This window comes from Dromiciops gliroides, chromosome 6, assembly GCF_019393635.1.
Source record: "Dromiciops gliroides isolate mDroGli1 chromosome 6, mDroGli1.pri, whole genome shotgun sequence".
NCBI classification, from domain to species: domain Eukaryota; kingdom Metazoa; phylum Chordata; class Mammalia; order Microbiotheria; family Microbiotheriidae; genus Dromiciops; species Dromiciops gliroides.
In genome coordinates, this window is record NC_057866.1 from 263,662,958 (window position 1) to 263,679,097 (window position 16,140).

At 38.8% G+C, this 16,140-nt stretch overlaps 1 protein-coding gene across 1 annotated transcript in view; it reads right to left on the reverse strand.

Moving 5' to 3' along the window:
- Positions 1-16,140, reverse strand: part of LOC122732285 (mucin-2-like) — a 101,957-nt gene that overhangs the window by 65,918 nt on the left and 19,899 nt on the right. Inside the window, exon 4 of the mRNA XM_043972360.1 lies at positions 8,851-10,478. Coding sequence (XP_043828295.1) covers positions 8,851-10,478 — 1,628 coding nt within the window. The remainder of the gene's footprint in view (positions 1-8,850; positions 10,479-16,140) is intronic.

Sequence of the window (16,140 nt, forward strand, 5' to 3'; positions counted from 1 at the left end):
AGGAGTATTCCTCCCAACCCTATCACTGGACAGATGATAAAAAAAAGCAAAACAAAACCCCCCCCACAATATCCCACTCACTGCACTTATCTTTTACTCTAATACTGATATTTTTGAGAGGCTTAGAAAAATAATTGTAGTGAAGGCTATGAAATCATCACTATATTACCTTTCTGAAAAGTTGCCATATAGCACTATTAATCCACATGTTGGGGTTCATGGACCTGTTGTCCCCACTGGGCCTTGCAACTTGATGTTGTTGTTACCCCATCATTCTAGACTGAGTTCATCCTACGTTCTCCATGAATCTAGCTCTTGGTGATACTTCTCTACTTTTCTTGCCATTCTTTCATGTATGTTTGTCTGTCTTTCTCTAACCAGATAACACATTGAATATTGGGATGAGGTTTCATGCTTCTCAAGTATGGAGAATCCAATGGGTTAAGGACCATGAGATCTGGTTTACTCTACTAATTTGCTAAGTGGCCATGGATAACTTGGAAGTAACCATGATCAAATGCCATAATATAAGTATAGTGCTTTATAAAGGCTTGCTGTCTATAATTGTACAAGTGTTTTAGGGGTGTAGTCCTGTTTATGCCAACATATAAGCATCAGCAAATCATTTTGCATTTAGCCTAATTTTGCTCTGTGTGTGTGTGTGTGTGTGTGTGTTACTTAATAAAATCTTTCTTGGGCGTCTCATTCATGAAACAAGGATCTGCTTTATTTATTTCATGTGATGCAGTTAGAATTTAGGAAGAGTTGCTCCCCCAAACCTCCCATTTGAGAAGGATATTCAGCCATCTTTTCATTTCTCACTTGGCTGTACTCCTTTGGGTTTTTCTATCATGCCTCTGGGCCAGGTACCTTCCATATTCCTAACCCTCATGTATTTCCTTTCATGTGTTGTCTTCCCTAGTTAGATCATAAGTTTCTTAAGGGCAGAGACTGTTGTTTTTTCATATTTGTCAATTAAATAAACATTTATTTAAGGGCCTACTATGTTCCAGGCCCTGTTCCAAGTGCTGGGCACACAAAAAGAGGCAAAAGTCTCTGTTTAAGAAAGACAATACTTGCCCTCTAGGAATTTACAATCTAATGGAGGAAGACAACACACAAAAAGCAGGGGGAGAGGGAACTCACCAGAGAGAGCCCAGTGAGGGGCACAATGTTTCATGGAGTTAAATCCAAGGTGAGTTGCTGAAGGAAAATGGACAATTCTGAAAGTTCTGAGCCCTCTACAAAGGGAGGCTTTGAGAAGCATTTACTGCTCCACCCTCCAGCCCTCTAACCAAAGGGGAGAAACAACTGAAAGGGTTGAGAAGGTGTATTTGTAATCCCAGTGTTTGACATAATTCCTGGTATATAGTAGGCACTTAATAAAAGTACATTGAATGACTGACTACCTGACCCTGCACTGGGAGTTATTTAGGTTTAACTATCCTGGCACTTCCCATACCTTTCCCACAATTACTTTGGACATGCCTCTTTACTCTCTACCTCTTAAAATTCCTCATCTAGAAACTGGGTGAGTTGGACTAGATGACCAAATGAAATTATATATGTAAAACATTTTGCAAACATTAAAGAGCCATATAAATTCTGGTTACTATTATTTTATTTATTTATTTATTTATTTATTTATTTATTTATTTATTTATTTATTTATTTATTTATTTATTTATTTATTTATTTATTTATTTATTTTGCGGGGCAATGAGGGTTAAGTGACTTACCCAGAGTCACACAGCTAGTGTCAATGTCTGATGTTGGGTTTGAACTCAGGTCCTGTTGAATCCAGGACCGATGCTTTATCTACTGCGCCACCTAGCTGCCCCCTGGTTATTATAATTTTAAAAGTCCCTTTGTGTTCTCAAAATTGATCATTTTTGTGATTCTCTCATTTCTTCATTTGGAGGAAGTTTGGGGCTGCTTACCAACAGGAGACATCTAGCTGTTGCCTTCAAGTTTCTCAGCCATTTTTGATCCCTACAAACTTATTGCCTTTTTTATATTCATGGGCATTCCTTTAGCTTGGCTAAAGGAGGAGTTGGCTTCTCTTAGCTGGCAGCTGTTTCTGGGCTCAATGCCTATTCATTCTTTTATTGTGACTGGGCATCCATTGGCTCTTGTCAGCTACCCACTGAGTTATGTTAGGCCCAGGATGGAAGAGCATAGCACAGACTGACCTCGAGACTCCCTTTCCAGAGAACACAGATGTTTCTTCTCCAAAGAAATGGTGGATCAACAGATCTTTCTGGTAGAACCAGAAAGACCCAGTGATTTGGATGGGTCGTGGAAGTCTAGATTTAGAGATAGAAGGGCTTGGAGAAGGTATGCAGTATCCAACTCTCATTGTATAGATGAGACTATGGGTAATAGGAGTTAAAGTATCATCCAAGGTCACATGTGTCATTAGTGAGCCGAGACTTGAACCTAGGTCCCGGAATTCAAAATCTTGGACTCTTTCTATGGCATCACAGTAATCACTGTGCCCAATGTCCATGACTCCCCAGATGGCATAACCTTGCAAATGTCACAGTTTGGTGAAAGTTTTCCCTGTCTACCAGCCAGACAATGTCAGCATGTAACTTCTGTAAATGAATATACATTTGGCCCAAATTAAATGTCTTCTCATATTGTTATTACTTTAGGAGGGATGTCTGTATGTACATGTGTATGTGTACAACTTGGGGATAGAGGAACCAGACATGGTTTTATTGGTAAAAGGAACTGGTGAGGAAACTCCTCCTACAAATGTATATCACTTTCTAATTAGTAATTCAATTGGTACAGTGGATAGAGCACCAAGCCTGACTTGTCTTCCTGAGGTCAAATCCTGATTCAGACTTACTACCTATGTGACCTTGGGCAAGTCACTTAACCCTGTTTGCCTCAGTTTTCTTATGTGTAAAATGAGCTGGAAAAGGAAATGGCAAACTGTTCTAGTATCTTTGCCAAGAAAACTCCAAATGGGGTCATGAAGAGTCAGACATGACTGAAAAACAATTGAACAATCAAATCTTAGAGTTATGTGGAGCACTAAGTGGTTAAGTGACCTGTCCAGGTCCACAGCCAGTATGTGTCAAAGGCAGGATTTGAACTCAGATCTTCCTAATTGCAGCTGGCTCCCTCTCCACTATGCTTTGATACCTTTCCCTTAATTAGTTACTATCAAGTCATGATTTGAAGTTCAAAGGAAAACATTAGAAATGAGTATGATGTGGGAGTAGGACAATCGACAACTATGTGGAAATCAATTTGGGGTCACAATAATTCAGAAGCTGAAAGGCACTTAGAGATGATCTAGTCTAACCATTTTACAGAAGTGAAAACTAAGACCTAAATTTGGGGAGTGGTTTGGTTAAATCACAGCCCTAGTTAGTAGCACAGTTAGTAGTAGAACGCAGGTCTCCTGAATTCCAATCCAGTGTTCTTTCCACTACATACCTGTGTTGTTTCTTGCTGTCTCTTTGTTAAGAGCAGTATTGGGGGATTAATAATATATGAAGTGTCCCAAATATCTTAGTGCATTTTAAAGCTGAAGACTTCACTAAGCCTTCTGGAATGCCCTGTATAGGGTTGGCAGGGCAACCACCTCAATTACTACCACCTGGTGGCTCATGGGAAGGTTAGACACAGTGTGTACCTGGCAGGATGTGGCTCACTGGGGATTTTCAGTCTCTCTCATGAAAGCTGGTCTCACGGTTGGTTGACATAGATATGCTCTTATGTTGTATGAGGAGTGATAGCTTCAGTTTTTACAAGGTTAAAGGTACAGAGGTCATTTAGTTTGGGAATTTTGTATACTTTAGAATGAGAGTTTTTCCATTTTGTTTGTCATTCATTTCTTGTTCTGACCTGGTCAAACATACATCTACTGATTTTCAGTGTTAACACTGCAGCCTGCCATTTATTTAAGTCTCTGACCTACCCTCATTTTTCCTGAATCCTTGGTGCTGATCTTATTACCAGGCCAGAGTAGCTCATGAAAAACAACAGAGAGGCAGTTTTCTGCAGCTTCTCTCCCAGGATGCCCTTGTTTGTCAGATCAAGAAGCACTGGGAAAATGCCACCTTTCCCTTTTATAGGTTCTTCCTTCTCCTCTCTCATTCTTACTCCATGCATCTGACTGCTACAAACAGCAGGAGCTGATAACCATCATTTTATAATAGGAAAGAGAGAAAGGAAGGAAGGAGAGAGAAAGAAAGAAAGAAAGAATAAGCTATTTTGATAGGAAACTTTTATAGATAAAAAAATATGATTTTAGACATTTATTTTTAATTGTCTTTCTACTGGTGATAGCTTTGTATTTTCATTAATATCTCCCTGAATAAAATATACATACGTATACATATACACACATGCATACATACATATATATATGTATATATATATTATATGTTTGGAGTAAAGCTCATTGTTCATGAGAGTGGAGGTGCATGCATATATTGAATAATTTTCTTGATAAGTTCAAAATCATTTTAGCTAATCTTGCCAGCTCTGTTTTTAATCACCATTCATTTTACCTAGTGTTATGGCTGATGAAGAACTCTGGGCAGGCAAACCAGCCTAGCTAAAGCAACAAGGCACTTTGAAGGAGACACAGGAAATACCATGTGTTAGGGAAGTCAAACTACCACAACTACCTTGACCACCATCCCCTCTCAGACCTTGAAGGGTTCAGGATTCTGAACCCAAGAGCCTTGGGAGTAGCAGTGACACTCTCCCCTTCCCTAAGCCACTAGACCAACTTGCTTTGTAGTCCAGCTCCCACAGCCATCACCAAGGGGAGAAAAAATTGTGGAGATGGGGCCCACCTTCTTCATTACCTTCACCAATACCATCAACTCTAGCTGGCCAACTGCCACCAACAGTCAAATAGGCACTTGGTGATGAGGGACCAGAGTTCAGGAAAGATAAGGCAGGATATATAGAATGGAAATGACCTGCAGAAAGATGATCATTGAGTCTATGGGAATGTATGAGACCATTAGGTGAGATAGTGGGGGAAAAGGAAAGAGGACCCACTCTAAAGAAAGAGAAAATGGTGATATCAAGGGGCTTTGAGACCTTTTCATGGAGTGGGGGGCAAGAAAATGGAATTTATAGATGGTGGCTTCAATTTTCTCATGGAAGATTTTGAGCTGAGAGTGTGTGGGAAAAAGGGAGCTATGATGAGTTTATTTTACCCAGAGCCTTTCATGAAGATGATTTGCCTGTGTTTGTGACTTGCATTGGGGCATTGATGGGAATTGCTGAAATCATAAAACCAGTGAGTTTTGCACTAGTATATGAATGAATGTGGCAAACAGTACATATTGGATTTAGCAAGATATACTATAAATTCTCTCTTATTATATCCTAGGTAGAGGGTGGAGAAATGTGTGATGAACTGATGATTGAGTAAACACATCTAAAGTTTTAACTAGTTGATTGATGTCAGCTTGGAAAGAGTGCTATGAAGTTTCCCCTTTGATCCCTTTGATGTTAAAATGGCAAAACAATGCTAACCAAATCTAATTGACACAAAGCTGGGAGAAATAGTGCACTATATGACAAAAGAAATATTCAGAAATCTCTCTACAAGCAGGAACCATCAATCCAAACTAAAGAAAATCATTTTTAATAAAGTTGAATTTTAAGTCTTCCATTTAGATATTTAGAGGTTAATCAAATAAATACAGAGTTTGGTTGGGGTAGTAGTTAATGTGAAAAAGAAATACGGCTTTCAATTGACTACCAACTCAATGTGAGTCAGTCAGGTGTCTTGGTTACCAAAAACCTGGTGTAATCCTAGGTTGCATTAATAGAAATATAATGTCAAGTCACAAACTTGCAGATTGTATGTCAAACTCTTGATAATGTACACAAAGGGAAAGGGGAAGGGATGTGGACAATTCAAAACAGTGAGTTGTTGCTGACCCATCCATCACCCACCCATCACAAAAGAAGTTCTTTTCAATTTTGTGGTATTGTTTTGCTTCCATTTAAATACAGGTATTTCTGAATGAGGTGTTCTCAGGGTGCTCTATTTCTCTGTTTGAGGTTTGATAGACATTTATTAAATATCTTCTATGTATGGAGATCTGAGTTGGGTGCTAGGGATGAGTCAAAGGTAAAAACACAGCCCTTGCTTCATGGAACTTAAAAGTTAATATTGTGAGTACTAAACATTGCATTCAATATGATTTTTTTAATGTAAAAATTGATATTTCTATAAGATGCATTTGATTTTAAGGGTATTTGATAAAGGAATATTTAAATATCTTTCTCCTCTATATTTACACATACAATGAAAATGTAGAATCAATAACACTAAATGCAGACATATCAAAGCGGTTGTTGAGAGTAGTTGGAAGTGTTGAGTGAAAAGAAATATGACCACATGCCCACTCATGTCCTCTACTAATGAGTTAGACAGAGTGGATGGTCTAGCAGTTGGAAATTTATGCTCACTTCCAAGGGATTCTTTAAGAAATTGTGATTTGGGTATGAATTGTGTAGAACCTGATCAGTACATGTTTTTATTTTTGTTTTTGCTCTTTTTTTTTGCAGGGCAATGAGGGTTAAGTGACTTGCCCAGGGTCACACAGCTAGTAAGTGTCAAGTGTCTGAGGCTGGATTTGAACTCAGGTCCTTCTGAATCTAGGGTGCCACCTAGCTGCCCCTAGACCAGTACATGTTTTGAGAAAGCAATTCATTGAAAGAAATCAGAAGCCGTGCTGTATATTTGTGCATTTATTCATAATTGTACTGTTTAACACTTTGACTTTAAGCCTATGAAAGTTGATTTTTACAAGCTAATAAAATAGAAGACAATTATTCTCTTTGCTATGAGATTAATTCAAATGACAATTATGATTAGAGGGTTTTCAATGTCAATTTACTTGCAAACTAGGAATACCTTGATTGTGTAAAGCTGGCTACCTATAATTGTTGAAACAAATGTGCATTTCTTACATAATTCACATAATCCTCCAGAGCAATCCTTGATCACTTAGTGGAAATTTCTGTCTCAAAAGGCCAGGATAAATTATTTCAAAGGCCAATGATTTTGGAAAATGGCAGGTAAATTCTCTGTCCTCTTCCAAACTGTTATGATCATTCCTTATTTTTGGTTCACACCCTCTTGCTTCTTGCTCTGCCTATCTGGAAAACACTCTTGTATTTAAGTCTCTGAAAATATCAGTCTCATCTTCTCTGTAAGCCATCATCATATGCCATTAGTCTTTTTATGGTCTAGTTTCATAGAGTAGAATTGTGGACGTGACATATCCCTCAGGCAGAGTCCTTTCTTTTAACCACCAAACAAAAGAAATTATCTTTCATTTTTCCCAGACTTCTAAGCATGTAACTTTACTTGTTAGATGATGGAAAAGATCCTCTAAATAATTAGTTTATGAATGCATCATTAATTATTCAAAACTATAACTGATGACCAGTCATCTCAACTTTCCTCCATGAATTCAAGCTCCAGTAGGGTTTGTTTTGCCTGTCTTCTCAGGACCCTCTTTATTAGTTTTATGATCCTTATCTTAATTGATAAGGCTTTGTGACATTTACTTGGAAAGCAAAATCTCTCTCTCTCTCTCTCTCTCTCTCTCTCTCTCTCTCTCTCTCTTTCTGTCTCTTTGGTTGGGGAGAACAGGTGGAGATTGGAAGAATAATGGTTGCTTAGTTAGATCTTGGCCTTACACTATTTGAGCTCCCCAAGAAGCTAGGAAAGATATGAGTCATTGCAGAGTGTTTCACTCTTTGAAATTCTTTGTGGAGGCCTTGAATTGTTTTGCTGGATTGTGATGACCATGTAAAGGTAGTAGTAACTAGAGCAGTTCTAAAATATCATTGTGCATCCACTCATGATTTCACAGATAGTGGGGGAATTAAAAGATTGGTGATGCTCTCCTTTCTTTTTCTTTAATTAGCTCTTTTCTTCTAAAATCATGAAAACCTTTAGCCCATACCACGAAATTCCAAGGATATTCACATTAGAAATGAAAGTTATTGAAGTTGGACAAGAAAGCTAGTATATTAGGAGAGAAAGGAACTGTGAGGGATCTAGAATTGGGCAAAATATTGATCTTGGAGTTAGTAGTATTTAGATATCCATACTGAGAGGTGCAGTATTGTAATTAATATAATAATGAATGGTCCAGTGGAGCAGTTCTATTTTAGAGGTATGATAATGGGAAGATCATGTCAGGTATGGTTGTGGTATAGATGTGGCCAAAGGAACACAGTCCTAGAGTATAGCGGTGCCTGATATAATATTGGCATTTTTGGCATTTGTGGCAAAGATGCAGTAAATTCTATCAGCTATGGTAGACCCATAATCGTAACTTCTATAACTATCAATTAAATTAATATTAAGTAACTTAACTATTAAGTAAGTATTAACTTTAGTAATTTCATGAGGATTGGATGCAAACAAATCAATTTTGATGACCCTGGTTGTTTTGCTAATACTTGTTTCATCAGTCAAGGTAGTTTCCTGAGATATGGCCTTTTCTCCAATGGTAACCAAAAGGTTATTTCAACAATTGTGTGTTATCAAGTGTAGGGACAGTAGGAGAATGCTTAGTAGTGGCAGTGGAATCAAGCAGTACAAATACAAGTAACAGGTGAGACAAAAGAGGCAGTAACAAAAGGTTTTGTTAAGGAAGCTAGAGAATTAATGGCTATAGGTGTGGAGGATCAGCTTTGGTGATAATGGACATAATGTCTACAGGAATGGTGGCAGAGGAAGATGAATCATTGTGTCAGCTTGTTTGGTAGGGATTAGAGTGAGGTAGTACCACTTTGCTTGGTGTAGGAAGGTATGGTAGTAACAGACATGGTACTAACCTCATCAGATTTTGTTAAATTAAGGATGGCAGCTGATTGGGCACCTGAAGTTCTATCTGTAGAGGCACCGGATACGGATATAGTGTTGGTGGTATCATCATCACTAGTGTCAGCAGAGTTTACTGAGGTTCCAGGAGTGGTAGTTGTAAAGACTGTGGTAATGGCAAGAGATGTGTCTGCAGATGTTATGTCAGAGGCATCAGAGGTGATGTTAGAGGGAGCAAGCACATTAGAGGTGTATCTTCTAGCAGAATACCCTGAGTTGGATGAAGCTGATTCATTAGAGCTGGAAGACATGATGCTGGGGTCAGCATGTAAGGCGCCAGGAAGGATCCTTCTGGTGGCAGCAAGTATGGAAGGATCAGATGAGGAGTTAGTGACTCCAGAAGCAGGTGCAGTGTTAAGAGCATCAGTAGAGATAGAAGCAGGAAGAATGAAAGGGGTAGGTGAGATTAGAGAAAACATGGCTTCTCCAGGTGTTGGATGAGAAGAAGCAGATGTGCTTAGGGCATCAGGGATGTTAGCTGGAGGCCTAGTGGGGTTAGATGTGGGGATATAATGTATAGCATCTCCAGCTGCTGTGACAGGGGAAGCAGATGTGACAGCAGCAGCGGTATTAATAGCAGTCTCAGTGGCAGAAGATGGGGTGGTAGCAGTTTCATTAGTCTTAGGGGTTTCAGGATTTCCTCTTGGATGATATGAATTAGGCTGATTATGAACACTTGGCTTTGGATCATAATGGTGAGAGGTACTGCTCCGCTCCATCAATGAAGCTTCACCAAAATCATATGAGTCAGGAAAGATTTGAGGGGGAGAAAAATGGATAGAGTTCTGTATTTTTGGCACACAATTCTGTGGGTGACATCCATGCTGGCTGAGTAGTTTAAATTTGGGTCTTTTTCGCTGAAGTGCTGGTTGATCAGTTCTCCCTTTCACAAACTTCTTTGGGTAATATTTGTGTTTGTGGGTTCTTCTTTTTGTCCCAATCTGTGGGCCACCTTTGTGTTGGTTAAAACTTCCTTGCACAAGGATTTGTCGATGTGATTTTCCTTGACTGGGTCTTTGCTTACCAATTATATTTGAATGAATCTTTGGTTGGCTGGGTCTTTTTTGATAGATTGCATTTGTCTGATGTTTGAGTCGATAAACTTTTGATAGCGCAGAAGTCTGGGGCTGTTTTTTGTGTTGGTTTAGGGTTTTCTGTGTAGGTTTCTGAGAATGAAGTTTTTTTTGACCTTGTTTCCTTTGTGAAGATTTTTGTGGAGTCTGTTTTCCTTGACTAGGTACTTGACCAAATGTCTTTTTATGCATTTTTCTTTGATTAATTCTTTTCTGTAATATAATTTGGGGGGAATTATGTTGTTGACTTAGTCTTCCATTTGTAGGTATCTGGGGATGGGCTTTATGTTGACAAATTTTCCTTTTGGCCAGAGTCTTTGGTTGCAGTTTTTGGTTACTCAGCTTTTGCTGACTGGGTACATCCAACTGGAATTTTGACTGACCAAAGTGCTGTGATTTGATAGACTCAAATTTCTTTTGAGCTGATAATCTTGAACCGAATTGAGGTTGACCAGACATTTGTGGAACATTGTGGTCATTTGTAGATTGCACACCTTTTCCTTGAACAGCTGCATTTGAGTGAAATTTTGATAGCCCAAATATTGTTTGAATTTGGTTCAATCTTCCCTCACCTTCATTCTGAGGTGTATTTATAGTAGACTTGGCTGAATCATGTCCTTTTGAAGACATTTTATTTGAAGAAAATTTTGACATTCCTTTTCTCTGTTGAGGAGCTACATTTTCTTGTGATTGCCTTTGATCAGGTGGGTAAAGAATCACCGTTGAATAATGTGATTCACCATGATTTTGTTGAACATATGATTTGGATGGCTTAGGGTTTTTTTGACCTGATGAATTTAGATCAATTACTATCTGAGAAGATGTGCTGGAAGATGAAGCTTGATGTGAAGATGTCTTTGGTCTAGATTTTGTACTGTCTTGTCTTTTTTGCATTATACTTGACTGTAGAAATAAAGAATTAGATATATGTAAACATATACACATAGGATCATACACATACATATGTGTATATATATAAAATCAGTATTAAAATTAGATGGTCAACCCTCTGGGGCTAAATTTTATCACATAAAAATAAAACAGACTAATATTTCAAACCTTAAATAAAAAATGCCATCTCCTGATTTATGACACTCTCAGTACTATTGAATTATGGGAGGTACATAAACTCTGCTTTATTTGCATCTAAACACTTGCTAACAAATTAAATCCAAGGGTTTGAACTTGGGGGATATTTTAAATAATTTTATTGCTATTTTCGGTCTCTCTTCTCTCCAACCTATCCTTCACAAAAGTTCCATAATAATATTACTAAGCATACATGGCTGTCCAAGTCACTCCCTTTTTAAAGAACCTTTAGAGGCTTCCTATTAGATTGAGAAGAAAATAGAAACAAGAAGACATTTAACACCTTTCAAATTCTGACAATAGAATATCCTTTTAGACATTTAACATGACTTCCATTCACAATCTATGATCCAGACCTATTTTCTATTTTATGAACTTGGCATTGTATCTCCTATTTCCATATTTTTGTACTAGCTGTTCTACAAGCCTAGAATACATTACTTAGCTTTCTCTAGGGCTCAACAGGACACTTCCTCTTATGGGAAAGATTTCCTGATCACCCTCACTTTGGTGATTTCTTCATCCTTAAATTATCTTGTCCTTATCTGTTTAGATTTTGCACTCTCACCCCACACCCCTTGCGGCAAAATGACATAAGCTTCCTGAAGGCAGGGATGGTTTTAGTTGCTGTTTTTAATCCCTAGACTCTAGCACTCTGCCTTGCACATAGTAGGAGATGAATCACTGCTTGTTGAATTAAGTTGAATTGAAGGTGGCCTCATCTGCTGGCCACAGTGGGAGGGACCATGGATCTCCACAGGTTTACTTTTAGGTCCCAAATGATACTGGGACCTTCCTGGGATGTTTCTGATGCTACCCAATAGCCCCAGTTTTAGCGTTCATCCTTCCTCTTCCAGAAAATACCTTTGTCTAATGGCTGCTCCCAAGTGAAGGTTGATGGTGCAGTTTAGAAGGCCAAGCACATTTTAAGTAGAGGTGTTCTGGGGATGCATCAGTAAGGAAACCTTTAAAAGGAATCCCTGGGTTGTCCCTTTTTCCCTTTTTCCATTCCAGGTGACCCCAGATAGGGGTCAGCAAGTAAATTTTTCTTTTCAGAAAGGAGACTGTTAACTTTGCCACCAAACCCAATACTTATGAAGTAGGGTCACGGGATTATACTTCTAGCCCACAATAGGACATGTTTTCCATGAAGACTTTGACAATAATCCTGCCAGCATTGATCTCATACCTTCCTGATCTCCTTTATTATCCAGTATCCTTACCATTCGTTATGACCACTGAGATCAGAACCAAGATCAGGTAGGATTTCATAGAAACTCTTTGCTTTGCTCCCCTGCTATCTTACACATGACTGGCCAAGACCATTCCAGTTCCCTTTTGGATTAAGAAAAAAGATTAGAGGGGGCAGCTAGGTGGTGCAGTGGATAAAGCACCGGCCCTGGATTCAGGAGTTCCTGAGTTCAAATCCGGCTTCAGACACTTGACACTTATTAGCTGTGTGACCCTGGGCAAGTCACTTAACCCCCATTGCCCCGCAAAAAAATAAATAAAATAAATTTTAAAAAAAAGAAAAAAGATTAGATCATGTAGAAGAAGCTGAATGTTTGTGTAATTAAGTTTTCCTAATGCCTTAGTCTTCTACTGCATGTGCTTGTATTCCCTATACTTATAAAAAAACTTATGAACTATTTGTATTTTTTACCTATCCTTAATTAATAGTGATACCTGAGGCTTCAAATAGCATAATTTATGGTTGAAGTGAGTTAATTATTACAAAACAAAATTGGAATACAAAGTGAATATAGCTTTTAAGGCTTAGTTACTGCTAGGGAACAGTCCCCTTTCTGCCAGTTTTGGGGTGATTCTTTTGGTGTAGAGGTTGATGACTCTCTGTGGTTGTGATTATGATTGATCTCCTGTTTGATTGACATCCCACTGGCTGCTTATAAGGCAGTACTGCAAATTGCCCTAGGTAGTCCCTGACTTTGTAAACTGTGGTATCCATAGTGAGAATAAGGGCAAAAAAAAAGACTGAGGGCATATTCTGGATGAAAAAGTGTCCTGAGATATTATGATGCAAATCTGGAATGAACAGTAGTGTGGCCCAATTATCCTGGCTATTGGTGTAGTGGTATCAAAGATACTGTCTCAGGGTTCAGATTATATGGTCTATCTGCCTACTAGACAGGATGCAATATGTAGTCAAATGATCAGTCTTTAACTGGAGGGATGTGAATAGATTACTCCCAAAATGTGAGGTAAATTTGTGGCCCACATCAGAAAGTGGCATGAAAGGGAATATCATGGAGCCCCCAAACTATGCTACAGAGAGAGGTAGATGAATTAGATTGCTATGGGAGATCCAACATAGCAGAGAAAATGAAATATCTTGGTCAGTGTGTCTATCATCACCAAAGCTGCATTATTCTCCTGGGATAGGGAAAGCTCTTTCATGAAATCTAGTGTTTTTCTCAGCCAATAGGAAGTGACTTCAGGAAGTAGAGAGCAGGGGTTGCCTACTGACCGCCATATTGGTCACCTCACTTAGGGAGCACTAAAGTACTAAGGGCACCTCAGCCCTTGCACATACTTCACTGAGTCAAAGAATTGAAGAGTTGGAAAGGACTTCAGATAGCATGTGGTCCAGGGCTTCTTCACCTTTTTCTGGGGGATGGGGTTATGGACTCCTTTGACAGACTAGGGAAACCTATGGACCTCTTCTTAGAATAAAGTTTTAAAGTGCAAAAATAAGATGTACAGGATTGCAAATGAATCCAATAATATCAAAATAATTAACAATATATATCTTGAAAACAAATTCATGGGCAGCAGGTTAAGAACTGATTTATTTTAACTTGTATGTGACAAAAAAAGTGCTCACCTAGTTGCTGCTTAAAGACCTTGAGTGAGCCCTGTTCTCTACTTCCTGAAGTAGCTCTATTTTTGAACAGCTCCTATGGGTAGGATTTTCCCCTTTACACTGAAGCACTACATTATCCTCATTCTGATGGGTAGGGCCAAGAAAAACAAATTTAATCCCCTTCTACACAACAGCCATCTGAACACTAAATGATGACTATCATGCCACCTCTTATATTTTCTTCTTCAAGTTAAATGTCCCTAGGTCTTTCAACTCATCCTGATGAGGCGTGTTCTCCAGGCTTTCAGCTATGCTGGTTATTCCATTCTGAAGAAGTGCTAACCTTTCCATGTCTTATTGAGCATATGGTTCCCAGTCATTTCCCAATAGAATAAAAAGAGTAACTAAAACTCAAAGTTGGTGTAGTGCCCTTTGGCAAAAGAATTGGAGCAGACACAAGGCAGATGCTTGTGTCCTCAGTGTATTCTAACTCAAGGAATAAAGCAATGATTGCTGTCTTAAAGGGCAGATGCCCCCCTTCTCGTCCTAAAAGAGAAGGGGAGATCAGGAATCTCTCAAGAAGGGGAACCACATCAGGAGCTCTAGGAATGTTGTAAGGGGGAGTTTAGTGACCAATATCATCAGGAAGGGAGACAGTAGACCCATCTACTGCTAAGCAGCTTTGGTTACAATATTAGGGGAGTGAAGAGAGAAGGATATTTTCATTCCATATAGGTGCTGGCACTGTGTGATCAGGACAGAATGTGAGCTAGACAGTGATCTAGAATGCTGTGCTTGCTGTGTCTTCGAGATAGAACCTAGTGAATTCCACATTTCTATTCTAAGCCCCTTCTACCCTCCTCTTATTCCCTCTTTAGGGAGAGATGAATCTGATTTGTTAATCTTTGTTTGTTTTAGGGAAAAATAGATACATTAATGCATTGTTGTTGGAGCTGTGAACTGCTCTAACCATTCTGAAGAACAATTTGGAACTATAAAACTGTGCATACCTTTTAACCCAAAAATACCACTAGAGATAGAGATGGTGCCGAGGAGGGAGGAATAGCTTTGAAAGAGCCACTGTGGTAAATGGGAGAGGGAAATTTTTTGTTGGGGAGAGAGGGAAATAAAAAAATTTCTTTGCTGTAGTGAGGGCAGACTTTTGCTTCTCTAATATAAATTTGTAGTGGAATTGGTAGGTATTCTTTCATTATTTTATTCAATTCTGTCCTACAGCATATGAATAGGAGCAAAAGCAGTGGATGATGGGAATAATCCAATGTTGGGTCCTGGGAAGTTAAAATTAATGGTAAGAAAAAGGTAAAGTATAGAGGAGCGTAGATGATGATGTAGAGCTGAAATGGTTCACCAAAGTGTCAAAACAGGAAAGCAAGGAGAAAGGAGCCAGTGTTGGAAAAGAACTGAAGTCAGATAAGGGTTTAGTTTTTGTTGTTGAATAGTATTTCAGTTGTGTCTGACTCTTTCTGACCCCATTTGGGGTTTTCTTGGCAAAGATATTGGAGTTGTTTGCCATTTCCTTTTCCAGCTCATTTATTTTACAGATGAGGAAACTGAGACAAACAGGGTTAAGTGACTTGTCCATGGTCATACAGATAGTAAGTGTCAGAGGTTGGATTTGAACTCAGGTCTTCCCGACTCCAAGCCCTGCTCACTGATCCACCTAGTAGTTTAGCTTTCACAAAAGTCATTCATTAACATCACCTGGATGACCTGTAGGAACAGTCCTAGAACCTTTTCTGATCTTCCTTTTGCTCCTCCCATAGGTAAAAAAATTTGTAGGTCTGGCCATGTGGCCTCTCAACCCTCCCAGTGATTTCCTGTGGTGCCCTGTTTCTTCCAGGATCAAATTTAAAGTCCCTTGTTTGGCATTTAAAGATCTTCATCATGGGCCCTTTTCTACCTTCCCAATGCTCTTACACTTCATTTCTCTCGGCACACTTTACGGTCCAGCTTGTAGTTTCTCACACATAACACTGCTTGTTCCCATGCTCTGTCCCCTCACTTCAGATTCTTAAGTTTCCCAGGCTTGCTTCAAGACTTAGTTCAAGCCCCACCTTCCTCAAGACTTTCCCATTGCCCCAAATTGTTCTCTCCTCATTTATATCAACTACCATCTATCTTTATCTGGCATGTACCTTATTTAGTTATGTAAGTTTTACATAACTTATATAAATAGCTAAGTTATTTGCATAATCCATGTAGTCATTTACATGTCATCTTCCCATTAGAATACATGTTTC